Source organism: Ascaphus truei, unplaced genomic scaffold (genome assembly GCF_040206685.1).
Source record: "Ascaphus truei isolate aAscTru1 unplaced genomic scaffold, aAscTru1.hap1 HAP1_SCAFFOLD_570, whole genome shotgun sequence".
In the NCBI taxonomy this organism is placed as follows: domain Eukaryota; kingdom Metazoa; phylum Chordata; class Amphibia; order Anura; family Ascaphidae; genus Ascaphus; species Ascaphus truei.
Window position 1 is genome coordinate 62,501 of NW_027456902.1, and position 27,354 is coordinate 89,854.

General features: G+C 55.0%; 1 protein-coding gene across 4 annotated transcripts in view; it reads left to right on the forward strand.

Moving 5' to 3' along the window:
• The window catches only part of STX1B (syntaxin 1B), a 107,013-nt gene that overhangs the window by 50,236 nt on the left and 29,423 nt on the right, over positions 1 to 27,354 (forward strand). For all 4 annotated transcript variants that reach the window (XM_075584396.1, XM_075584395.1, XM_075584394.1 and 1 more), the window contains 6 exons: positions 724 to 798; positions 1,314 to 1,387; positions 3,702 to 3,810; positions 14,419 to 14,492; positions 19,170 to 19,307; positions 21,648 to 21,758. In XM_075584396.1, coding sequence (XP_075440511.1) covers positions 724 to 798; positions 1,314 to 1,387; positions 3,702 to 3,810; positions 14,419 to 14,492; positions 19,170 to 19,307; positions 21,648 to 21,758 — 581 coding nt within the window. The remainder of the gene's footprint in view (positions 1 to 723; positions 799 to 1,313; positions 1,388 to 3,701; positions 3,811 to 14,418; positions 14,493 to 19,169; positions 19,308 to 21,647; positions 21,759 to 27,354) is intronic.

Below are 27,354 nucleotides of genomic sequence, written 5' to 3' on the forward strand. Positions count from 1 at the left end.
CACACACACACTGACCATTTAACCCCTAATATTGCATATGACCCCAACGTTTACCCCCTACACACCCCTTCCCTCATTCTATCGGAGAAAAGTCACTCAGTGGTAGTGTCGCTGTCTTTGAAGTGGGTGACTGGTGAATGCCAGTATTTCCCCTCTTTGTGACCTTGGGGACGTCACTTTATCTCCCTGTGCCTCAGATGCCACAATTAGAGTGTAAGCTCTTTAGGGAAGGGACTTACTGTGCCTGCAAAACTCTATGTACAACGCCGCGTATACTGTTAGGGCTATATAAGATAAAAAAATATTCCCCTCTTTTACTGTCTCTCCTCCCCCCCCCCTCTCTTACTGTCTCTCCCCCTCCCCTTTTCTCTCCCCCTCTCTTACTGTCTCTCCCCCTCCCCTTTTCTCTCCCCCTCTCTTACTGTCTCTCACCCCATCCCCTTTACTCTCCTCCCTCCCCTCTCTTACTGTCTCTCCTCCCCTCCCCTCCCCCCTCTCTTACTGTCTCTCCCCCCTCCCCTTTTCTCTCCCCCACTCTTACTGTCTCTCACCCCATCCCCTTTACTCTCCTCCCTCCCCTCTCTTACTGTCTCTCCCCCCTCCCCTTTTCTCTCCCCCCACCCTCCCCTCTCTTTTACTGTCTCTCCCCCCTCCCCTTTACTCTCCCCCCCCTCCCCTCTCTTTTACTGTCTCTCCCCTCCCCCCCTCCCCCCCATCACACAGAGACTAAGCAGGAGCTGGAAGATCTCACCGCCGATATCAAGAAAACGGCCAACAAAGTCCGCTCCAAGTTGAAAGGTCAGTGCCCCCACCCTCACCCACCCCCTTAACGTTGACCCCTCACCCCCAGGTTTTTACCCCTAACCTCCTGTGCCCTAATGACCTTTGAACAACCCTTGAACTCTGTCATGTAGTAACCTGTGATCTCTAACCTGCCAGAAACCTCTGGTGTGACATTATCTCTGCCCTTCTCCGACCCTTGACCTTCACTGACCTCTGACCTTACCCACCTTTGAACCTCCTGCGTCTGCCAACAATCTTTGATCTGTGTCAAACTCTGAAGTTTGACATTAAACATCCCATTGTCGCTGACCTCTGACCTTCACTAACCTCTGACCTTAACCAGCTCTTGAACGCTGACCGAACAACCTTTGATCTCTGACCTCCAACAACATGAAACAGCCCCGCCCCTTAACTTCAACCCCCACTAACCCTTGAATGACTGAGGCTGGCGCCCCGATATTCAGACTGCACTCCCTATAAAGAGGATGCTGTAGTCCAGTTTCTGACCCCAGGACCTGTCCCCCTCACAGCTATAGAGCAGAGTATCGAGCAGGAGGAAGGACTGAACCGCTCCTCCGCCGACCTGCGTATCCGGAAAACCCAGGTCAGACAGCAGCGCCGCAGCACTCCCCCTCTGCCCCTCGCCCGCCTCTCTGCCCCTCGCCCCGCCTCTCTGCCCCTCGCCCCGCCTCTCTGCCCCTCGCCCCGCCTCTCTGCCCCTCGCCCGTCTCTCTGCCCCTCGCCCGTCTCTCTGCCCCTCGCCCGTCTCTCTGCCCCTCGCCCGCCCCTCTGCCCCTCGCCCGCCTCTCTGCCCCTCGCCCGTCTCTCTGCCCCTCGCCCGCCTCTCTGCACCTCGCCCGCCTCTCTGCCCCTCGCCCGCCTCTCTGCCCCTCGCCCGTCTCTCTGCCCCTCGCTGTCTCTCTACCCCTCGCCCGTCTCTCTGCCCCTCGCCCGTCTCTCTGCCCCTCACCCGTCCTCGCCTGCCTCGCTTCCCCTCGCCCGCCTCGCTGCCCCTCGCCAGCCTTGCTGCCCCTCGCCCGCCTCGCTGCCCCTCGCCCGCCTTGCTGCCCCTCGCCCGCCTCTCTGCCCCTCGCCTGTCTCTCTGCCCCTCGCCCATCTCTCTGCCCCTCGCCCGTCTTTCTGCCCCTCACCGTCTCTCTGCCCCTCGCCCATCTCTCTGCCCCTCGCCCATCTCTCTGCCCCTCGCACGTCTCTCTGCCCCTCGCCCCTCTCCCATAGCACTCCCTCCCATAGCACTCTGTCCCTCTCTCTCCTGTAGCACTCCCTCCTCTCTCTCCCACTGTCCCTCCTCACTCACTCCCTCCTCTCTCCCTCTTCTCTCCCTCCATCCTCTTTCCCTCCATCCTCTCTCTGTCTCCCGTAGCACTCCCTCCTCTCTCTCTCCCCCTCCTCGCTCACGATCTCCTCTATCTCGCTCTCTCCCATAGCACTCCCTCCTATCTCTCTCCCCCTCTTCCCCTCCTCACTCACACTCTCCTCTCTCTCTCTCCCTCCCATAGCACTCCCTCCTATCTCTCCCTCTCCCCCTCCTCACTCACACTCTCCCCTCTCTCTCTCCCTCCCATAGCACTCCCTCCTATCTCTCCCTCTCCCCCTCCTCACTCACACTCTCCTCTCTCGCTCTCTCCCATAGCACTCCCTCCTCTCTCTCCCCCTCCTCGCTCACACTCTCCTCTCTCTCTCCCACAGCACTCCCTCCTATCTCTCTCCCCCTCTCCTCCTCCTCGCTCACGCTCTCCTCTCGCCTCCTCGCTCACGCTCTCCTCTCTCGCCTTCTCGCTCACGCTCTCCTCTCTCTCTCTCTCCCGTAGCACTCCCTCCTATCTCTCTCTCCCTCCCCCTCCCCTTCCTCACTCACGCTCTACTCTCTCTCTCCCATAGCACTCCCTCCTTTCTCTCTCCCCCTGTCCCCCTCCTCTCTCTTATACTGTAGCACTCCCTCCTATCTCTTTCCCCCTCTCCCCTCCTCGCTCACGCTCTCTCTCTCTCTCTCTCTCTCTCTCTCTCTCTCTCTCTCCTGTAGCACTCTCTCCTATCTCTCTCCCCCTCTCCCCTCCTCGCTCACGCTCTCCTCTCTCTCTCCCCCATAGCACTCCCTCCTATCTCTCTCCCCCTCCTCGCTCACTCACTCCTCTCTCGCCTCCTCGCTCACGCTCTCCTCGCTCACGCTCTCCTCTCTCTCTCCCCCATAGCACTCCCTCTTATCTCTCCCCCCTCTCCCCCTCCTCGCTCACGCTCTCCTCTCTCGCCTCCTCGCTCACGCTCTCCTCTCTCACTGTCTCTCTCTCTCTCTCCCGTAGCACTCCCTCCTATCTCTCTCTCCCTCCCTCTCCCCCTCCTCACTCACGCTCTCCTCTCTCTCTCTCATAGCACTCCCTCCTTTCTCTCTCCCCCTGTCCCCCTCCTCTCTCTCATACTGTAGCACTCCCTCCTATCTCTCTCCCCCTCTCCCCCTCCTCGCTCATGCTCACACTCACACCTCTCTCTCTCCCATAGCACTCTCTCCTATTTCTCTCCCTTTCCCCCTCCTCGCTCACGCTCACACTCACGCTCTCCTCCCTCTCTCCCATACTGTAGCACTCTCTCCTATCTCTCTCCCTTTCCCCCTCCTCGCTCACGCTCACACTCACGCTCTCCTCTCTCTCTCCCATACTGTAGCACTCTCTCCTATCTCTCTCCATTTCCCCCTCCTCGCTCACGCTCACACTCACGCTCTCCTCTCTCTCTCCCATACTGTAGCACTCTCTCCTATCTCTCTCCCTTTCCCCCTCCTCGCTCACGCTCACACTCACGCTCTCCTCTCTCCCATACTGTAGCACTCTCTCCTATCTCTCTCCCTTTCCCCCTCCTCGCTCACGCTCACACTCACGCTCTCCTCTCTCTCTCCCATACTGTAGCACTCCACTCTGTCCCGTAAGTTTGTGGAGGTGATGACAGAATACAACGCTACGCAGTCTAAGTACAGAGACCGCTGCAAGGATCGTATCCAGAGACAGCTGGAGATCAGTACGTGGGGCTGGGGGGCCACAGGGGGCTGGGGGGGCCACAGGGGGCTGGGGGGGCCACAGTGGGCTGGGGGAGGGGGCGACGGGAGGCTGGGGGGGCCACAGGGGGTTGGCGGGTATCTCATGGGGTAAGCAGGGTCTGGCGGGGGCCACAGGGCTGGCAGGGGCCACAGGGGGGAAGCAGGGGCCAGAGTGAAGGGACAGGGGCCACGCAGGAAAGGGCCGAGGACACACAAATGCCTGTGAGGGCGTGGGTGTAAACTAGCTAAAACGAGATAAGGAGGGCGGGAATAATGGTCAAATTATAAAAAAAATCCCCAACAACTGAGAAAGGAGAATTATACATAGGGGTAGAGATAGAAAAGGTGGGGCTCACTGGGGAAGGGGAATTATACATAGGGACAGAGATAGAAAAGGTGCTGCTCACTGGGGAAGGGGAATTATACATAGGGACAGAGATAGAAAAGGTGCTGCTCACTGGGGAAGGGGAATTATACATAGGGGCAGAGATAGAAAAGGTGCTGCTCACTGGGGAAGGGGAATTATACATAGGGACAGAGATAGAAAAGGTGCTGCTCACTGGGGAAGGGGAATTATACATAGGGACAGAGATAGAAAAGGTGCTGCTCACTGGGGAAGGGGAATTATACATAGGACAGAGATAGAAAAGGTGCTGCTCACTGGGGAAGGGGAATTATACATAGGGACAGAGATAGAAAAGGTGCTGCTCACTGGGGAAGGGGAATTATACATAGGGGCAGAGATAGAAAAGGTGGGGCTCACTGGGGAAGGGGAATTATACATAGGGGCAGAGATAGAAAAGGTGCTGCTCACTGGGGAAGGGGAATTATAAATAGGGACAGAGATAGAAAAGGTGCTGCTCACTGGGGAAGGGGAATTATACATAGGGACAGAGATAGAAAAGGTGCTGCTCACTGGGGAAGGGGAATTATACATAGGGACAGAGATAGAAAAGGTGCTGCTCACTGGGGAAGGGGAATTATACATAGGGACAGAGATAGAAAAGGTGCTGCTCACTGGGGAAGGGGAATTATACATAGGGACAGAGATAGAAAAGGTGCTGCTCACTGGGGAAGGGGAATTATACATAGGGACAGAGATAGAAAAGGTGCTGCTCACTGGGGAAGGGGAATTATACATAGGTACAGAGATAGAAAAGGTGCTGCTCACTGGGGAAGGGGAATTATACATAGGGACAGAGATAGAAAAGGTGCTGCTCACTGGGGAAGGGGAATTATACATAGGGACAGAGATAGAAAAGGTGCTGCTCACTGGGGAAGGGGAATTATACATAGGGACAGAGATAGAAAAGGTGCTGCTCACTGGGGAAGGGGAATTATACATAGGGACAGAGATAGAAAAGGTGCTGCTCACTGGGGAAGGGGAATTATACATAGGGACAGAGATAGAAAAGGTGCTGCTCACTGGGGAAGGGGAATTATACATAGGGACAGAGATAGAAAAGGTGCTGCTCACTGGGGAAGGGGAATTATACATAGGGACAGAGATAGAAAAGGTGCTGCTCACTGGGGAAGGGGAATTATACATAGGGGCAGAGATAAAAAAGGTGCTGCTCACTGGGGAAGGGGAATTATACATAGGGACAGAGATAGAAAAGGTGCTGCTCACTGGGGAAGGGGAATTATACATAGGACAGAGATAGAAAAGGTGCTGCTCACTGGGGAAGGGGAATTATACATAGGGACAGAGATAGAAAAGGTGCTGCTCACTGGGGAAGGGGAATTATACATAGGGGCAGAGATAGAAAAGGTGCTGCTCACTGGGGAAGGGGAATTATACATAGGGACAGAGATAGAAAAGGTGCTGCTCACTGGGGAAGGGGAATTATACATAGGGGAAGAGATAGAAAAGGTGCTGCTCACTGGGGAAGGGGAATTATACATAGGGGAAGAGATAGAAAAGGTGGGGCTCACTGGGGAAGGGGAATTATACATAGGGACAGAGATAGAAAAGGTGCTGCTCACTGGGGAAGGGGAATTATACATAGGGGAAGAGATAGAAAAGGTGGGGCTCACTGGGGAAGGGGAATTATACATAGGGCAGAGATAGAAAAGGTGCTGCTCACTGGGGAAGGGGAATTATACATAGGGACAGAGATAGAAAAGGTGCTGCTCACTGGGGAAGGGGAATTATACATAGGGGACAGAGATAGAAAAGGTGGGGCTCACTGGGGAAGGGGAATTATACATAGGGACAGAGATAGAAAAGGTGCTGCTCACTGGGGAAGGGGAATTATACATAGGGGAAGAGATAGAAAAGGTGCTGCTCACTGGGGAAGGGGAATTATACATAGGGACAGAGATAGAAAAGGTGCTGCTCACTGGGGAAGGGGAATTATACATAGGGACAGAGATAGAAAAGGTGCTGCTCACTGGGGAAGGGGAATTATACATAGGGACAGAGATAGAAAAGGTGCTGCTCACTGGGGAAGGGGAATTATACATAGGACAGAGATAGAAAAGGTGCTGCTCACTGGGGAAGGGGAATTATACATAGGGACAGAGATAGAAAAGGTGCTGCTCACTGGGGAAGGGGAATTATACATAGGGACAGAGATAGAAAAGGTGCTGCTCACTGGGGAAGGGGAATTATACATAGGGACAGAGATAGAAAAGGTGCTGCTCACTGGGGAAGGGGAATTATACATAGGGACAGAGATAGAAAAGGTGCTGCTCACTGGGGAAGGGGAATTATACATAGGGACAGAGATAGAAAAGGTGCTGCTCACTGGGGAAGGGGAATTATACATAGGGACAGAGATAGAAAAGGTGCTGCTCACTGGGGAAGGGGAATTATACATAGGGACAGAGATAGAAAAGGTGCTGCTCACTGGGGAAGGGGAATTATACATAGGGACAGAGATAGAAAAGGTGCTGCTCACTGGGGAAGGGGAATTATACATAGGGGCAGAGATAGAAAAGGTGGGGCTCACTGGGGAAGGGGAATTATACATAGGGACAGAGATAGAAAAGGTGCTGCTCACTGAGAAAGGGGAATTATACATAGGGACAGAGATAGAAAAGGTGCCGCTCACTGGGGAAGGGGAATTATACATAGGGACAGAGATAGAAAAGGTGCTGCTCACTGGGGAAGGGGAATTATACATAGGGACAGAGATAGAAAAGGTGCTGCTCACTGGGGAAGGGGAATTATACATAGGGACAGAGATAGAAAAGGTGCTGCTCACTGGGGAAGGGGAATTATACATAGGACAGAGATAGAAAAGGTGCTGCTCACTGGGGAAGGGGAATTATACATAGGGACAGAGATAGAAAAGGTGCTGCTCACTGGGGAAGGGGAATTATACATAGGGACAGAGATAGAAAAGGTGCTGCTCACTGGGGAAGGGGAATTATACATAGGGACAGAGATAGAAAAGGTGCTGCTCACTGGGGAAGGGGAATTATACATAGGACAGAGATAGAAAAGGTGCTGCTCACTGGGGAAGGGGAATTATACATAGGGACAGAGATAGAAAAGGTGCTGCTCACTGGGGAAGGGGAATTATACATAGGGACAGAGATAGAAAAGGTGCTGCTCACTGGGGAAGGGGAATTATACATAGGGACAGAGATAGAAAAGATACTGCTCACTGGGGAAGGGGAATTATACATAGGGACAGAGATAGAAAAGGTGCTGCTCACTGGGGAAGGGGAAGGAATTATACATAGGGACAGAGATAGAAAAGGTGCTGCTCACTGGGAAGGGGAATTATACATAGGGACAGAGATAGAAAAGGTGCTGCTCACTGGGGAAGGGGAATTATACATAGGGACAGAGATAGAAAAGGTGCTGCTAACTGGGGAAGGGGAATTATACATAGGACAGAGATAGAAAAGGTGCTGCTCACTGGGGAAGGGGAATTATACATAGGGACAGAGATAGAAAAGGTGCTGCTCACTGGGGAAGGGGAATTATACATAGGGACAGAGATAGAAAAGGTGCTGCTCACTGGGGAAGGGGAATTATACATAGGGACAGAGATAGAAAAGGTGCTGCTCACTGGGGAAGGGGAATTATACATAGGGACAGAGATAGAAAAGGTGCTGCTCACTGGGGAAGGGGAATTATACATAGGGGCAGAGATAGAAAGGAGCTGCTCACTGGGGAAGGGAATTATACATAGGGACAGAGATAGAAAGGTGCTGCTCACTGGGGAAGGGGAATTATACATAGGGGCAGAGATAGAAAAGGTGCTGCTCACTGGGGAAGGGGGAATTATACATAGGGACAGAGATAGAAAAGGTGCTGCTCACTGGGGAAGGGGAATTATACATAGGGACAGAGATATAAAAGGTGCTGCTCACTGGGGAAGGGGAATTATACATAGGGACAGAGATAGAAAAGGTGCTGCTCACTGGGGAAGGGGAATTATACATAGGGACAGAGATAGAAAAGGTGCTGCTCACTGGGGAAGGGGAATTATACACAGGGACAGAGATAGAAAAGGTGCTGCTCACCGGGGAAGGGGAATTATACATAGGGACAGAGATAGAAAAGGTGCTGCTCACTGGGGAAGGGGAATTATACATAGGGACAGAGATAGAAAAGGTGCTGCTCACTGGGGAAGGGGAATTATACATAGGGACAGAGATAGAAAAGGTGGGGCTCACTGGGAAGGGGAATTATACATAGGGACAGAGATAGAAAAGGTGCTGCTCACTGGGGAAGGGGAATTATACATAGGGACAGAGATAGAAAAGGTGCTGCTCACTGGGGAAGGGGAATTATACATAGGGACAGAGATAGAAAAGGTGCTGCTCACTGGGGAAGGGGAATTATACATAGGGGCAGAGATAGAAAAGGTGGGGCTCACTGGGGAAGGGGAATTATACATAGGGACATAGATAGAAAAGGTGCTGCTCACTGGGAAGGGGAATTATACATAGGGACAGAGATAGAAAAGGTGCTGCTCACTGGGAAGGGGAATTATACATAGGGGACAGAGATAGAAAAGGTGCTGCTCATTGGGGAAGGGGAATTATACATAGGGACAGAGATAGAAAAGGTGCTGCTCACTGGGGAAGGGGAATTATACATAGGGACAGAGATAGAAAAGGTGCTGCTCACTGGGGAAGGGGAATTATACATAGGGACAGAGATAGAAAAGGTGCTGCTCACTGGGGAAGGGGAATTATACATAGGGACAGAGATAGAAAAGGTGCTGCTCACTGGGGAAGGGGAATTATACATAGGGACAGAGATAGAAAAGGTGCTGCTCACTGGGGAAGGGGAATTATACATAGGGACAGAGATAGAAAGGTGCTGCTCACTGGGGAAGGGGAATTATACATAGGGACAGAGATAGAAAAGGTGCTGCTCACTGGGGAAGGGGAATTATACATAGGGACAGAGATAGAAAAGGTGCTGCTCACTGGGGAAGGGGAATTATACATAGGGACAGAGATAGAAAAGGTGCTGCTCACTGGGGAAGGGGAATTATACATAGGGACAGAGATAGAAAAGGTGCTGCTCACTGGGGAAGGGGAATTATACATAGGACAGAGATAGAAAAGGTGCTGCTCACTGGGGAAGGGGAATTATACATAGGGGCAGAGATAGAAAAGGTGCGGCTCACTGGGGAAGGGGAATTATACATAGGGGCAGAGATAGAAAAGGTGCTGCTCACTGGGGAAGGGGAATTATACATAGGGACAGAGATAGAAAAGGTGCTGCTCACTGGGGAAGGAGAATTATACATAGGGACAGAGATAGAAAAGGTGCTGCTCACTGGGGAAGGGGAATTATACATAGGGACAGAGATAGAAAAGGTGCTGCTCACTGGGGAAGGGGAATTATACATAGGGACAGAGATAGAAAAGGTGCTGCTCACTGGGGAAGGGGAATTATACATAGGGACAGAGATAGAAAAGGTGCTGCTCACTGGGGAAGGGGAATTATACATAGGACAGAGATAGAAAAGGTGCTGCTCACTGGGGAAGGGGAATTATACATAGGGACAGAGATAGAAAAGGTGCTGCTCACTGGGGAAGGGGAATTATACATAGGGGCAGAGATAGAAAAGGTGCTGCTCACTGGGGAAGGGGAATTATACATAGGGACAGAGATAGAAAAGGTGCTGCTCACTGGGGAAGGGGAATTATACATAGGGGCAGAGATAGAAAAGGTGCTGCTCACTGGGGAAGGGGAATTATACATAGGGACAGAGATAGAAAAGGTGCTGCTCACTGGGGAAGGGGAATTATACATAGGGACAGAGATAGAAAAGGTGCTGCTCACTGGGGAAGGGGAATTATACATAGGGACAGAGATAGAAAAGGTGGGGCTCACTGGGGAAGGGGAATTATACATAGGGACAGAGATAGAAAAGGTGCTGCTCACTGGGGAAGGGGAATTATACATAGCACAGAGATAGAAAAGGTGCTGCTCACTGGGGAAGGGGAATTATACATAGGGACAGAGATAGAAAAGGTGCTGCTCACTGGGGAAGGGGAATTATACATAGGGGCAGAGATAGAAAAAGTGCTGCTCACTGGGGAAGGGGAATTATACATAGGGCAGAGATAGAAAAGGTGCTGCTCACTGGGGAAGGGGAATTATACATAGGGACAGAGATAGAAAAGGTGCTGCTCACTGGGGAAGGGGAATTATACATAGGGACAGAGATAGAAAAGGTGCTGCTCACTGGGGAAGGGGAATTATACATAGGGACAGAGATAGAAAAGGTGGGGCTCACTGGGGAAGGGGAATTATACATAGGGGCAGAGATAGAAAAGGTGCTGCTCACTGGGGAAGGGGAATTATACATAGGGACAGAGATAGAAAAGGTGCTGCTCACTGGGGAAGGGGAATTATACATAGGACAGAGATAGAAAAGGTGCTGCTCACTGGGGAAGGGGAATTATACATAGGGACAGAGATAGAAAAGGTGCTGCTCACTGGGGAAGGGGAATTATACATAGGGACAGAGATAGAAAAGGTGCTGCTCACTGGGGAAGGGGAATTATACATAGGACAGAGATAGAAAAGGTGCTGCTCACTGGGGAAGGGGAATTATACATAGGGACAGAGATAGAAAAGGTGCTGCTCACTGGGGAAGGGGAATTATACATAGGGACAGAGATAGAAAAGGTGCTGCTCACTGGGGAAGGGGAATTATACATAGGGACAGAGATAGAAAAGGTGCTGCTCACTGGGGAAGGGGAATTATACATAGGGACAGAGATAGAAAAGGTGCTGCTCACTGGGAAGGGGAATTATACATAGGACAGAGATAGAAAAGGTGCTGCTCACTGGGGAAGGGGAATTATACATAGGGACAGAGATAGAAAAGGTGCTGCTCACTGGGGAAGGGGAATTATACATAGGGACAGAGATAGAAAAGGTGCTGCTCACTGGGGAAGGGGAATTATACATAGGGACAGAGATAGAAAAGGTGGGGCTCACTGGGGAAGGGGAATTATACATAGGGGCAGAGATAGAAAAGGTGCTGCTCACTGGGGAAGGGGAATTATACATAGGGACAGAGATAGAAAAGGTGCTGCTCACTGGGGAAGGGGAATTATACATAGGGACAGAGATAGAAAAGGTGCTGCTCACTGGGGAAGGGGAATTATACATAGGGACAGAGATAGAAAAGGTGGGGCTCACTGGGGAAGGGGAATTATACATAGGGACAGAGATAGAAAAGGTGCTGCTCACTGGGGAAGGGGAATTATACATAGGGACAGAGATAGAAAAGGTGCTGCTCACTGGGGGAAGGGGAATTATACATAGGGACAGAGATAGAAAAGGTGCTGCTCACTGGGGAAGGGGAATTATACATAGGGACAGAGATAGAAAAGGTGCTGCTCACTGGGGAAGGGGAATTATACATAGGGGCAGAGATAGAAAAGGTGCTGCTCACTGGGGAAGGGGAATTATACATAGGGGCAGAGATAGAAAAGGTGCTGCTCACTGGGGAAGGGGAATTATACATAGGGACAGAGATAGAAAAGGTGCTGCTCACTGGGGAATGGGAATTATACATAGGGACAGAGATAGAAAAGGTGCTGCTCACTGGGGAAGGGGAATTATACATAGGGACAGAGATAGAAAAGGTGCTGCTCACTGGGGAATGGGAATTATACATAGGGACAGAGATAGAAAATGTGCTGCTCACTGGGGAAGGGGAATTATACATAGGGACAGAGATAGAAAAGGTGCTGCTCACTGGGGAATGGGAATTATACATAGGGACAGAGATAGAAAAGGTGCTGCTCACTGGGGAAGGGGAATTATACATAGGGACAGAGATAGAAAAGGTGCTGCTCACTGGGGAAGGGGAATTATACATAGGGACAGAGATAGAAAAGGATCCCCCTCTGATTGCGACACAAAAACACATAATTAATTAAAAAATCAATTTTATTATAATGAATTAAAATAAAGGTGTGAGGGATTGTGGGCGGACAAAACACACAAGTAAACACAAAGTGTAAACATCCGGAGAGTAATCGCAAGGGTCGTCAAGGAGCAAATAACCCGCACTTGATAGAACCACTAAAATAAAGATTCTACCCACAAAAATGCTGTTGTGTTTATTTCAGCTCCCGTTGTCCTCAATGGGACAATGATCCGTGTGTACTAGTGTATCAATGCAGTGATGGATGGTGTGATACTTAGTACAGCTCTATAAACGTCATTGGAAAATGAAAAAAAGCTTCATGTTTGTGTAACCTCCCTAGTGGGATTGTCTAACCTGGAAACCCAGGTGAGTGGGTGGGTGTTATTACCCTCCACCACTGAGCCAAATGTACTGATCTGCCCAGTTGGGTGGTACTAGGAGACCCACCTCTCTCGGATGTGTGTCCGAGGTGTTAGATCCAGCACTGCGCTCTGTAGCTGATTGAAAGCGTAGGTGTACGTGTTCACAGATAGACTCCAGGTAAATGAATGAGGGTGTGCTATCATAAGCGTCAGAGCGGCCACCGTCTCCGAAACGCTCTGACATGAAAGGGACGCCCCTGCCTCTCCGAATCAGCCGGCGTCGCTGGTTAGCTGACTTCACACGTACCCGACGTACGTTTCACCAATAGGCTTCATCGGGGGCTGAGCTAATCAGTACATTTGGCTCAGTGGTGGAGGGGCTGCTGTACCCACCCACTCACCTGGGTTTCCAGGTTGGACAATCCCACTAGGACCGTTACACAGACGTGAAGCTTTCTTTCATCCTCCAATGACATTTGTAGAGCTGTACTAAGTATCACAACATCAATCAAACTACCCTTGCGATTACTCTCCGGATGTTTACACTTTGTGTTTACTTGTGTGTTTTGTCCGCACACAATCCCCCTCGCACCTTTATTTTAATTCATTATAATAAAATAGATTTTTAATTAATTAGGTATTTTTGTGCCGCAATCAGAGGGGGATCCTTTTCTATCTCTGTATTATATTTAAGGGCCGAGAAGCCATGAGACGCTAGGGGGGGGACAGTGACTCTGCCCCGGGGACGCAGCAAGTCAGCGGCAGAGCTCGAGGCACAGAGGGGGCAGGGGGGGTTACTGCTTGGGGTCGCACAGCATCAGAGCCCGAGGGGCAGGGGGGTATTACTGCTTGAGGTCGCACAGCGGGCAGAGCCCGAGGCACAGAGCGGGGCAGGGGGGGTTACTGCTTGAGGTCGCACAGCGGCAGAGCCCGAGGCACAGAGGGGCAGGGGGGGGTTACTGCTTGAGGTCGCACAGCGGCAGAGCCCGAGGCACAGAGGGGCAGGGGGGGTTAGTGCTTGAGGTCGCACAGTGGCAGAGCCCGAGGGGGCAGGGGGTTTACTGCTTGAGGTCGCACAGCGGCAGAGCACGATGCACAGAGGGGGGAGGTTACTGCTTCAGGTCGCACAGCGGCAGAGCACGAGGGGGGGTGTGACTGCTTGAGGTCGCACAGCGCAGAGCACGATGCACAGAGGGGAGGTTACTGCTTGAGTTCGCACAGCGGCACAGCACGAGGGGGGGTTACTGTTTGAGGTCGCAGAGCAGCAGAGCATGAGGGGGGGTTACTGCTTGAGGTCGCACAGCGGCAGAGCACGAGGGGGGGGGGTTACTGCTTGAGTTCACACAGCGGCACAGCACGAGGGGGGGGTTACTGCTTGAGGTTGCACAGCGGCACAGCACGAGGGGGGGTTACTGCTTGAGGTCGCACAGCGGCACAGCACGAGGGGGGGTTACTGCTTGAGGGTCGCACAACGGCAGAGCACGAGGGGAGGTTACTGCTTGAGGTCGCACAGCAGCAGAGCACGAGGGGGGGGTTACTGCTTGAGGTTGCACAGCGGCACAGCACGAGGGGGGGTTACTGCTTGAGGTCGCACAGCGGCAGAGCACGAGGGAGGTTACTGCTTGAGGTCGCACAGCGGCAGAGCACGAGTCAGGGTTACTGCTTGAGGTCGCACAGCGGCAGAGCACGAGTCAGGGTTACTGCTTGAGGTCGCACAGTGGCAGAGCACGAGGGGCGTGTTACTGCTTGAGGTCGCAGAGCGGCAGAGCACGAGGGGGGTTACTGCTTGAGGTCGCACAGCGGCAGAGCACGAGGAGAGGTGTGACTGCATGAGGGTGACGCTTCTCCCCCCTCACAGCCGGGAGAACAACGACCAATGAGGAGCTGGAGGACATGCTGGAGAGCGGGAAGCTCGCCATCTTCACAGACGATGTGCGTAACAAGATGGCGGCCACGCCGCACAGTCTGGCTGGGGAGGGGTTAATGGAAAGATAGGGGTGTAGCGCCTCGCAGTGACAGATAGCCATGCCCCGCAGTGACAGATAGCCCCGCAGTGACAGATAGCCTCGCAGTGACAGATAGCCTCGCAGTGACAGATAGCCCCGCAGTGACAGATAGCCCCGCAGTGACAGATAGCCCCGCAGTGACAGATAGCCTCGCAGTGACAGATAGCCCCGCAGTGACAGATAGCCTCGCAGTGACAGATAGCCCCGCAGTGACAGCCTCGCAGTGACAGATAGCCCCGCAGTGACAGATAGCCCCGCAGTGACAGATAGCCTCGCAGTGACAGATAGCCCCGCAGTGACAGATAGCCCCGCAGTGACAGATAGCCCCGCAGTGACAGCCTCGCAGTGACAGATAGCCCCGCAGTGGACAGATAGCCCCGCAGTGACAGATAGCCCCGCAGTGACAGCCTCGCAGTGACAGATCGCCCCGCAGTGACAGCCTCGCAGTGACAGATAGCCCCGCAGTGACAGATAGCCCCGCAGTGACAGATAGCCCCGCAGTGACAGATAGCCCCGCAGTGACAGATAGCCTCGCAGTGACAGATAGCCCCGCAGTGACAGATAGCCCCGCAGTGACAGATAGCCTCGCAGTGACAGATAGCCTCGCAGTGACAGATAGCCCCGCAGTGACAGATAGCCCCGCAGTGACAGATAGCCGTGCCCCGCAGTGACAGACAGCCCCGCAGTGACAGATAGCCCCGCAGTGATAGATAGCCCCGCAGTGACAGATAGCCCCGCAGTGACAGATAGCCCCGCAGTGACAGATAGCCCCGCAGTGACAGCCGTGCCTCGCAGTGACAGATAGCCCCGCAGTGACAGCCATGCCTCGCAGTGACAGATAGCCCCGCAGTGACAGATAGCCCCGCAGTGACAGATAGCCTCGCAGTGACAGATAGCCCCGCAGTGACAGATAGCCTCGCAGTGACAGATAGCCTCGCAGTGACAGATAGCCCCGCAGTGACAGATAGCCTCGCAGTGACAGATAGCCTCGCAGTGACAGATAGCCCCGCAGTGACAGATAGCCTCGCAGTGACAGATAGCCCCGCAGTGACAGATAGCCCCACAGTGACAGATAGCCCCGCAGTGACAGATAGCCCCGCAGTGACAGATAGCCCCGCAGTGACAGATAGCCTCGCAGTGACAGATAGCCTCGCAGTTACAGATAGCCTCGCAGTGACAGATAGCCATGCCCCGCAGTGATAGATAGCCCCGCAGTGACAGATAGCCATGCCCCGCAGTGATAGATAGCCCCGCAGTGACAGATAGCCCCGCAGTGACAGATAGCCCCGCAGTGACAGATAGCCCCGCAGTGACAGCCCCGCAGTGACAGATAGCCCCGCAGTGACAGATAGCCTCGCAGTGACAGATAGCCTCGCAGTGATAGATAGCCTCGCAGTGACAGATAGCCATGCCCCGCAGTGATAGATAGCCCCGCAGTGACAGATAGCCATGCCTCGCAGTGATAGATAGCCCCGCAGTGACAGACAGCCCCGCAGTGACAGACAGCCCCGCAGTAACAGATAGCCCCGCAGTGATAGATAGCCCCGCAGTGATAGATAGCCCCGCAGTGACAGATAGCCCCGCAGTGACAGATAGCCCCGCAGTGACAGATAGCCCCGCAGTGACAGATAGCCCCGCAGTGACAGATAGCCCCGCAGTGACAGATAGCCCCGCAGTGACAGCCTCGCATTGACAGATAGCCCCGCAGTGACAGATAGCCCCGCAGTGACAGATAGCCCCGCAGTGACAGATAGCCCCGCAGTGATAGATAGCCCCGCAGTGACAGATAGCCCCGCAGTGACAGATAGCCCCGCAGTGACAGACAGCCCCGCAGTGACAGATAGCCCCGCAGTGACAGATAGCCCCGCAGTGACAGACAGCCCCGCAGTGACAGATAGCCCCGCAGTGACAGATAGCCTCGCAGTGACAGATAGCCCCGCAGTGACAGACAGCCACGCAGTGACAGATAGCCCCGCAGTGACAGATAGCCCCGCAGTGACAGATAGCCCCGCAGTGACAGATAGCCCCGCAGTGACAGATAGCCTCGCAGTGACAGACAGCCACGCAGTGACAGATAGCCCCGCAGTGACAGATAGCCCCGCAGTGACAGATAGCCCCGCAGTGACAGATAGCCACGCAGTGACAGATAGCCCCGCAGTGACAGATAGCCCCGCAGTGACAGATAGCCCCGCAGTGACAGACAGCCATGCCCCGCAGTGACAGATAGCCTCGCAGTGACAGACAGCCCCGCAGTGACAGCCCCGCAGTGATAGATAGCCCCGCAGTTACAGATAGCCCTGCAGTGACAGATAGCCATGCCCTGCAGTGACAGATAGCCCTGCAGTGACAGATAGCCATGCCCCGCAGTGACAGACAGCCTCGCAGTGACAGACAGCCCCGCAGTGACAGATAGCCTCGCAGTGACAGATATCCCCGCAGTGACAGATAGCCCCGCAGTGACAGATAGCCACGCAGTGACAGACAGCCCCGCAGTGACAGATAGCCATGCCCCGCAGTGACAGATAGCCTCGCAGTGACAGACAGCCCCGCAGTGACAGACAGCCCCGCAGTGACAGATAGCCATGCCCCGCAGTGACAGATAGCCCCGCAGTGACAGATAGCCCCGCAGTGACAGATAGCCCCGCAGTGACAGATAGCCCCGCAGTGACAGATAGCCCCGCAGTGACAGATAGCCCCGCAGTGACAGCCTCGCAGTGACAGACAGCCCCGCAGTGACAGATAGCCATGCCCCGCAGTGACAGATAGCCCCGCAGTGACAGATAGCCATGCCCCGCAGTGATAGATAGCCTCGCAGTGACAGATAGCCATGCCCCGCAGTGATAGATAGCCCCGCAGTGACAGCCCCGCAGTGACAGATAGCCCCGCAGTGACAGATAGCCTCGCAGTGACAGCCCCGCAGTGACAGATAGCCCCGCAGTGACAGATAGCCTCGCAGTGACAGATAGCTCCGCAGTGACAGATAGCCTCGCAGTGACAGACAGCCCCGCAGTGACAGATAGCCCCGCAGTGACAGATAGCCCCGCAGTGACAGATAGCCACGCAGTGACAGACAGCCCCGCAGTGACAGATAGCCCCGCAGTGACAGACAGCCCCCCGCAGTGACAGATAGCTCCGCAGTGACAGATAGCCTCGCAGTGACAGATAGCCTCGCAGTGACAGATAGCCCCGCAGTGACAGACAGCCACGCAGTGACAGATAGCCCCGCAGTGACAGATAGCCTCGCAATGACAGATAGCCACGCAGTGACAGATAGCCCCGCAGTGACAGACAGCCCCGCAGTGACAGACAGCCACGCAGTGACAGACAGCCCCGCAGTGACAGATAGCCTCGCAGTGACAGACAGCCTCGCAGTGACAGATAGCCCCGCAGTGACAGACAGCTCCGCAGTGACAGATAGCCTCGCAGTGACAACCCCACAGTGACAGATAGCCTCGCAGTGACAGATAGCCCCGCAGTGACAGACAGCCTCGCAGTGACAGACAGCCCCGCAGTGACAGATAGCCTCGCAGTGACAGATAGCCCCGCAGTGACAGATAGCCCCGCAGTGACAGATAGCCCCGCAGTGACAGATAGCCCCGCAGTGACAGCCCCGCAGTGACAGACAGCCCCGCAGTGACAGATAGCCCCGCAGTGACAGACAGCCCCGCAGTGACAGATAGCCCCGCAGTGACAGACAGCCCCGCAGTGACAGATAGCCCCGCAGTGACAGACAGCCCCGCAGTGACAGATAGCCCCGCAGTGAAAGATAGCCCCGCAGTGACAGACAGCCCCGCAGTGACAGACAGCCTCGCAGTGACAGACAGCCCCGCAGTGACAGATAGCCTCGCAGTGACAGACAGCCCCGCAGTGACAGATAGCCCCGCAGTGACAGATAGCCTCGCAGTGACAGATAGCCCCGCAGTGACAGACAGCCCCGCAGTGACAGATAGCCCCGCAGTGACAGATAGCCCCGCAGTGACAGATAGCCCCGCAGTGACAGATAGCCTCGCAGTGACAGACAGCCCCGCAGTGACAGATAGCCCCGCAGTGACAGATAGCCCCGCAGTGACAGATTGCCTCGCAGTGACAGATAACCCCGCAGTGACAGATAGCCCCGCAGTGAAAGATAGCCCCGCAGTGACAGACAGCCACGCAGTGACAGATAGCCCCGCAGTGACAGATAGCCGTGCCTCGCAGTGACAGACAGCCCCGCAGTGACAGATAGCCTCGCAGTGACAGACAGCCTCGCAGTGACAGACAGCCCCGCAGTGACAGACAGCCCCGCAGTGACAGATAGCCCCGCAGTGACAGCCCCGCAGTGACAGCCCCGCAGTGACAGATAGCCCCGCAGTGACAGATAGCCTCGCAGTGACAGATAACCCCGCAGTGACAGATAGCCCCGCAGTGAAAGATAGCCCCGCAGTGACAGATAGCCATGCCCCGCAGTGACAGCCTCGCAGTGACAGATAGCCCCGCAGTGACAGATAGCCATGCCCCGCAGTGACAGCCTCGCAGTGACAGATAGACCCGCAGTGACAGATAGCCGTGCCTCGCAGTGACAGATAGCCCCGCAGTGACAAATAGCCATGCTCTGCACCCCCAGATTAAGATGGACTCCCAGATGACCAAACAGGCGCTGAACGAGATTGAGACGCGGCACACCGAGATCATTAAGCTGGAGAGCAGCATCCGGGAGCTGCACGACATGTTCGTGGACATGGCCATGCTGGTGGAGAGCCAGGTGAGGGCGCGATGCTCTGCGGGGGGCCGACCTGGGGCGGGATACAGGCGCAATGCTCTGCGGAAAACCGACATGGGGCGGGATAAAGGTGCGATGCTCTGCGGGGAACCGACCTGGGGCGGGATACAGGCGCGATGCTCTGCGGGGAACCGACATGGGGCTGGATAAAGGTGCGATGCTCTGCGGGGAACCGACATGGGGCGGGATACAGGCGCGATGCTCTGCGGGGAAGCGACATAGGGCGGGATACAGGCGCGATGCTCTGCGGGGAACCGACATGGGGGGGTACAGGTGCGATGCTCTGCGGGGAACCGACCTGGGGCGGGATACAGGCGCGATGCTCTGCGGGGAACCGACATGGGGCGGGATAAAGGCGCGATGCTCTGCGGGGAACCGACCTGGGGCGGGATACAGGCGCGATGCTCTGCGGGAAACCAACATGGGGCAGGATAAAGGCGCGATGCTCTGCGGGTAACTGACGTGGGACAGGATAAAGACGCGATGCTCTCCGTGGAACGGACACGGAGGAGGGAGAACGGTGCGATGCTCTGCGGGGAACTGATGTGGGACAGGATAAAGGCGCGATGCTCTGCGGGGAACTGACACTCTCCCTCCTTCCCTCCACTGTTACTCTACCCCCTCCCCCCCTCTGTCACTCTCCCCCCTCACCTCCTCCGTTACTCTCCCCCCCTCCCCGTCACTCTCCCCCCCCTCCACATCACTCTCCCCCCCTCCCCGTCACTCTCCCCCCCTCCCCGTCACTCTCCCCCCCCTCCCCGTCACTCTCCCCCCTCCCGTCACTCTCCCCCCCTCCCCGTCATGTTCCCCCCGTCACTCCCCCCCTCCCCATCATGTCCCCATCATCAATGTTCTTCCCCCGCCCTGTCACTCTTCCCCCCGTCACTCCCCGCCCCCTGTCACTCTCCCGCCCTGTCACTCTCCCCCCATCACTTATCCCCCCCACTCTCACCCCCTGTCACTCTCCCCCCCCTGTCACTCTCCCCCCCCTGTCACTCTCCCCCCGTCACTCTCCCCCCCGTCACACACTCACCCCCCGTCACTCTTCCTCCCGTCACTCTTCCCCCCCTGTCACTCTTCCCCCCTGTCACTCTCCCCCCCTGTCACTCTCCCCCCCTGTCACTCTCCCCCCCGTCACTCTCCCCCCCCTGTCACACTCTCACCCCCCGTCACTCTTCCCCCCGTCACTCTCCCCTGCTGTCACTCTCCCCCCCTGTCACTCTCCCCCCCTGTCACTCTCCCCCCCTGTCACTCTCCCCCCCTGTCACTCCCCCCCCTGTCACTCTCCCCCCCCCCCTCACTCTCCCCCCCGTCACTCTTCCCCCCCGTCACTCTTCCCCCCCGTCACTCTTCCCCCCCGTCACTCTTCCCCCCCGTCACTCTTACCCCGTCACTCTTACCCCGTCACTCTTACCCCGTCACTCTTCCCCCCATCACTCTCACCCCCCGTCACTCACACCCCCCTGTCACTCTTCCCCCGTCACTCTTCCCCGTCACTCTCCCCCCGTCACTCTCCCCCCCGTCACTCTTCCCCCCGTCACTCTTCCCCCGTCACTATCCCCCCCTGTCACTCTCCCCCCCTGTCACTCCCCCCCTGCCACTCTCCCCCCTGTCACTCTTCCCCCCCCCTTCACTCTTCCCCCTTGTCACTCTTCCCCTCCCTGTCACTCTCATCTCCCCATCACTCTCCTCCCCCGTCACTCTCCTCCCCCGTCACTGTTCTCCCCTCCCTGTCACTGTTCTCCCCCCGCCATGTCACTCTCCCCCCATCACTCTCCTTTCTTCCCATCACTCTCCTTTCTTCCCATCACTCTCCTTTTTTCCCCGTCACTCTCCCTCCCCTTCCCATCACTCCCTCCCAATCACTCCCCCCCTCCCCGTCACTCTCCCCCCATCTAATCACTCTCCCCCCCTCCCCGTCACTCTCCCCCCATCCCCGTCACGTTCCCCCGTCAATGTTCTCCCCCCCCCCCCCGTCACTGTTCTCCCCCCCCCCGGCACTGTTCTCCCCCTGCCCTGTCACTCTCCCCCCCCTGTCACTCTCCCCCCCTGTCACTCTCCCCCCTGTCACTCTTCCTCCACTGTCACTCTCCTCCCCCCCTGTCACTCCTCCCCCCCTTGTCACTCTTCCCCTCCCTGTCACTCTCCACCCCCTGTCACTCTCCCCCCCTGTCACTCTCCCCCCTGTCACTCTTCCTCCACTGTCACTCTCCTCCCCCCCTGTCACTCCTCCCCCCCTTGTCACTCTTCCCCTCCCTGTCACTCTCCTCCCCCCACACGTCACTGCTCCCCCCCCCCCCCCCCGCTCTCTCGCTCTCTCAGGGGGAGATGATAGACCGTATAGAGTATAATGTGGAACACTCTGTGGATTACGTGGAGAGAGCCGTGTCTGATACCAAGAAAGCTGTAAAATACCAGAGCAAGGCACGGAGGGTGAGTACTGTATATACCCCACTATATGCATACCCCTACATATATACACACACACAGAGATACAGAGCAAGGCACGGAGGGTGAGTACTGTATGTACTCCACTATATCATACCCCTATATATATACACACACACACACACACAGATACAGAGCAAGGCATGGAGGGTAAGTACTGTATATACCCCACTATATGCATACCCCTATATATATACACACAAACAGAGATACAGAGCAAGGCACGGAGGGTGAGTACTGTATATACCCCACTATATGCATACCCCACTACATATATACCCCACAATATATATACACACACATACTGTACACATACAGAGCAAGGCACGGAGGGTGAGTACTATATCTACTGTATATATATCAAATAAAGAATATCACTTGTGGGCACATTCACATGTCTTAGACAGGTCTGTAACCCCGCCTTTCACCAATATACCCCAGCATACAGTTTTTCCACTGCAGTAAGGGATTCTGGGAAATGACATGCAAATGAGCACACTGTGTCACCTTTCGCGTGAAAACATTTTTTACATGGATCCCGTCCTCCATCTTACTTTTGGTCGTCGTCTTGGTCTTTTAATCTCTCTTGGAATCCAATCGAGTCCCATCTCTGTCCAGCGACGGTCATTTGTTCGTGCCGCCATTTTAATTAATTTATTTATTTATTTATAAAATATTTTACCAGGAAGTAATACATTGAGAGTTACCTCTCGTTTTGAAGTATGTCCTGGGCCCGTATGTCCTTCTCCCGTGTGGTAATAACGCCAACTTTGTTTGGTTTCGGACCCATTCATTCTTTTCCCGTCTCTTCGGGTGATACACACAGCATCGGATTTGGAAATCCGGGGGAGAGATGATGGGGGGGGGAGAGAGATGATGGGGGGGGGGAGAGAGATGATGGGGGGGAGAGAGATGCGGGGAGATAGATGATGGGGGGGAGAGAGAGATGAGGGGAAAGAGATTATTGGGAGAGAGAGAGAGATGAGAAGGGGAGAGAGATGATGGGGGGGGAGAGATGATGATGGGGGGAGAGAAATATGAGGGGAGGGGAGAGATTTGGTTTCTTAGACTTAGCAATCAATAAATTCTTTGTAGACACAAGTAAGCTACATTTCCTATTCAAATATTTAAAGGCTAAACCAGCGGTGCGCAATCAGTGGGGCGCGACCCCCAGGGGGGGCGCGAGACTGCCGACGGGGGGCGCGGGGTTTACAGAGGCCCCGCGCGCTTCCCGAAGGCACTTAAATTAAGTGCCGGGGGAGCTGCAGGGCCTCTGTAAACCATACTTACCCTTGGCTCCGGCGGCTTCCTCCCGGCGTCGCCATGGCAACGCGGCGTCAAAATGACGCTGCGAGGTCATGTGACGTCCGCCGGTGCGAGGGTAAGTTGGGGTTGGGGGGGCGCGGGAGTGAGGGGACAGCCGGCAGGGGGGCGCAGGGAAAAAAGTTTGCGCCCCCCTGGGCTAAACTATAAGACGGGTTCCCCTCGTGTATAAACAGAGCGAGCGCCATTTGTATTATGTTGAAAGGTGTGGCGTGAAAACTCTTTTAACATTATCTGCCGTACAGCAAAAGTCACTATACATGTATACACCGCTTGTTACCAGTAAGATATTTCCACTGGGGTTGGGGGTTACTGCCACCTGCAAAACGTTTTTAAGACTTTTCCAGGTGAACTGGTATCTTTCGATGGCCAACACTGAGCATGTGTTCCATGCTGGCTGTCAGGTTCTAGCCTGCAGTACCCATGCTCATCCACCGGGACTGCTGCTACTCTGAGCATGTGTTCCATGCTGGCTGTCAGGTTCTAGCCTGCAGTACCCATGCTCATCCACCGGGACTGCTGCTACTCTGAGCATGTGTTCCATGCTGGCTGTCAGGTTCTAGCCTGCAGTACCCATGCTCATCCACCGGGACTGCTGCTACTCTGAGCATGTGTTCCATGCTGGCTGTCAGGTTCTAGCCTGCAGTACCCATGCTCATCCACCGGGACTGCTGCTACTCTGAGCATGTGTTCCATGCTGGCTGTCAGGTTCTAGCCTGCAGTACCCATGCTCATCCACCGGGACTGCTGCTACTCTGAGCATGTGTTCCATGCTGGCTGTCAGGTTCTAGCCTGCAGTACCCATGCTCATCCACCGGGACTGCTGCTACTCTGAGCATGTGTTCCATGCTGGCTGTCAGGTTCTAGCCTGCAGTACCCATGCTAATCCACCGGGACTGCTGCTACTCTGAGCATGTGTTCCATGCTGGCTGTCAGGTTCTAGCCTGCAGTACCCATGCTCATCCACCGGGACTGCTGCTACTCTGAGCATGTGTTCCATTCTGGCTGTCAGGTTCTAGCCTGCAGTACCCATGCTCATCCACCGGGACTGCTGCTACTCTGAGCATGTGTTCCATGCTGGCTGTCAGGTTCTAGCCTGCAGTACCCATGCTCATCCACCGGGACTGCTGCTACTCTGAGCATGTGTTCCATGCTGGCTGTCAGGTTCTAGCCTGCAGTACCCATGCTCATCCACCGGGACTGCTGCTACTCTGAGCATGTGTTCCATGCTGGCTGTCAGGTTCTAGCCTGCAGTACCCATGCTCATCCACCGGGACTGATGCTACTCTGAGCATGTGTTCCATGCTGGCTGTCAGGTTCTAGCCTGCAGTACCCATGCTCATCCACCGGGACTGCTGCTACTCTGAGCATGTGTTCCATGCTGGCTGTCAGGTTCTAGCCTGCAGTACCCATGCTCATCCACCGGGACTGATACTACTCTGAGCATGTGTTCCATGCTGGCTGTCAGGTTCTAGCCTGCAGTACCCATGCTCATCCACCGGGACTGCTGCTACTCTGAGCATGTGTTCCATGCTGGCTGTCAGGTTCTAGCCTGCAGTACCCATGATCATCCACCGGGACTGCTGCTACTCTGAGCATGTGTTCCATGCTGGCTGTCAGGTTCTAGCCTGCAGTACCCATGCTCATCCACCGGGACTGATGCTACTCTGAGCATGTGTTCCATACTGGCTGTCAGGTTCTAGCCTGCAGTACCCATGCTCATCCACCGGGACTGATGCTACTCTGAGCATGTGTTCCATGCTGGCTGTCAGGTTCTAGCCTGCAGTACCCATGCTCATCCACCGGGACTGATACTACTCTGAGCATGTGTTCCATGCTGGCTGTCAGGTTCTAGCCTGCAGTACCCATGCTCATCCACCGGGACTGATACTACTCTGAGCATGTGTTCCATGCTGGCTGTCAGGTTCTAGCCTGCAGTACCCATGCTCATCCACCGGGACTGCTGCTACTCTGAGCATGTGTTCCATGCTGGCTGTCAGGTTCTAGCCTGCAGTACCCATGCTCATCCACCGGGGCTGCTGCTACTCTGAGCATGTGTTCCATGCTGGCTGTCAGGTTCTAGCCTGCAGTACCCATGCTCATCCACCGGGACTGCTGCTACTCTGAGCATCTGTTCCATGCTGGCAGTCAGGTTCTAGCCTGCAGTACCCATGCTCATCCACCGGGACTGCTGCTACTCTGAGCATGTGTTCCATGCTGGCTGTCAGATTCTAGCCTGCAGTACCCATGCTCATCCACCGGGACTGCTGCTACTCTGAGCATGTGTTCCATGCTGGCTGTCAGGTTCTAGCCTGCAGTACCTATGCTCATCCACCGGGACTGCTGCTACTCTGAGCATGTGTTCCATGCTGGCTGTCAGGTTCTAGCCTGCAGTACCCATGCTCATCCACCGGGACTGCTGCTACTCTGAGCATGTGTTCCATGCTGGCTGTCAGGTTCTAGCCTGCAGTACCCATGCTCATCCACCGGGACTGATGCTACTCTGAGCATGTGTTCCATGCTGGCTGTCAGGTTCTAGCCTGCAGTACCCATGCTCATCCACCGGGGCTGCTGCTACTCTGAGCATGTGTTCCATGCTGGCTGTCAGGTTCTAGCCTGCAGTACCCATGCTCATCCACCGGGACTGCTGCTACTCTGAGCATCTGTTCCATGCTGGCAGTCAGGTTCTAGCCTGCAGTACCCATGCTCATCCACCGGGACTGCTGCTACTCTGAGCATGTGTTCCATGCTGGCTGTCAGGTTCTAGCCTGCAGTACCCATGCTCATCCACCGGGACTGCTGCTACTCTGAGCATGTGTTCCATGCTGGCTGTCAGGTTCTAGCCTGCAGTACCCATGCTCATCCACCGGGACTGCTGCTACTCTGAGCATGTGTTCCATGCTGGCTGTCAGGTTCTAGCCTGCAGTACCCATGCTCATCCACCGGGACTGCTGCTACTCTGAGCATGTGTTCCATGCTGGCTGTCAGGTTCTAGCCTGCAGTACCCATGCTCATCCACCGGGACTGATGCTACTCTGAGCATGTGTTCCATGCTGGCTGTCAGGTTCTAGCCTGCAGTACCCATGCTCATCCACCGGGACTGCTGCTACTCTGAGCATGTGTTCCATGCTGGCTGTCAGGTTCTAGCCTGCAGTACCCATGCTCATCCACCGGGACTGATACTACTCTGAGCATGTGTTCCATGCTGGCTGTCAGGTTCTAGCCTGCAGTACCCATGCTCATCCACCGGGTCTGCTGCTACTCTGAGCATGTGTTCCATGCTGGCTGTCAGGTTCTAGCCTGCAGTACCCATGATCATCCACCGGGACTGCTGCTACTCTGAGCATGTGTTCCATGCTGGCTGTCAGGTTCTAGCCTGCAGTACCCATGCTCATCCACCGGGACTGATGCTACTCTGAGCATGTGTTCCATACTGGCTGTCAGGTTCTAGCCTGCAGTACCCATGCTCATCCACCGGGACTGCTGCTACTCTGAGCATGTGTTCCATGCTGGCTGTCAGGTTCTAGCCTGCAGTACCCATGCTCATCCACCGGGACTGATACTACTCTGAGCATGTGTTCCATGCTGGCTGTCAGGTTCTAGCCTGCAGTACCCATGCTCATCCACCGGGACTGATACTACTCTGAGCATGTGTTCCATGCTGGCTGTCAGGTTCTAGCCTGCAGTACCCATGCTCATCCACCGGGACTGCTGCTACTCTGAGCATGTGTTCCATGCTGGCTGTCAGGTTCTAGCCTGCAGTACCCATGCTCATCCACCGGGGCTGCTGCTACTCTGAGCATGTGTTCCATGCTGGCTGTCAGGTTCTAGCCTGCAGTACCCATGCTCATCCACCGGGACTGCTGCTACTCTGAGCATCTGTTCCATGCTGGCAGTCAGGTTCTAGCCTGCAGTACCCATGCTCATCCACCGGGACTGCTGCTACTCTGAGCATGTGTTCCATGCTGGCTGTCAGGTTCTAGCCTGCAGTACCCATGCTCATCCACCGGGACTGCTGCTACTCTGAGCATGTGTTCCATGCTGGCTGTCAGGTTCTAGCCTGCAGTACCTATGCTCATCCACCGGGACTGCTGCTACTCTGAGCATGTGTTCCATGCTGGCTGTCAGGTTCTAGCCTGCAGTACCCATGCTCATCCACCGGGACTGCTGCTACTCTGAGCATGTGTTCCATGCTGGCTGTCAGGTTCTAGCCTGCAGTACCCATGCTCATCCACCGGGACTGCTGCTACTCTGAGCA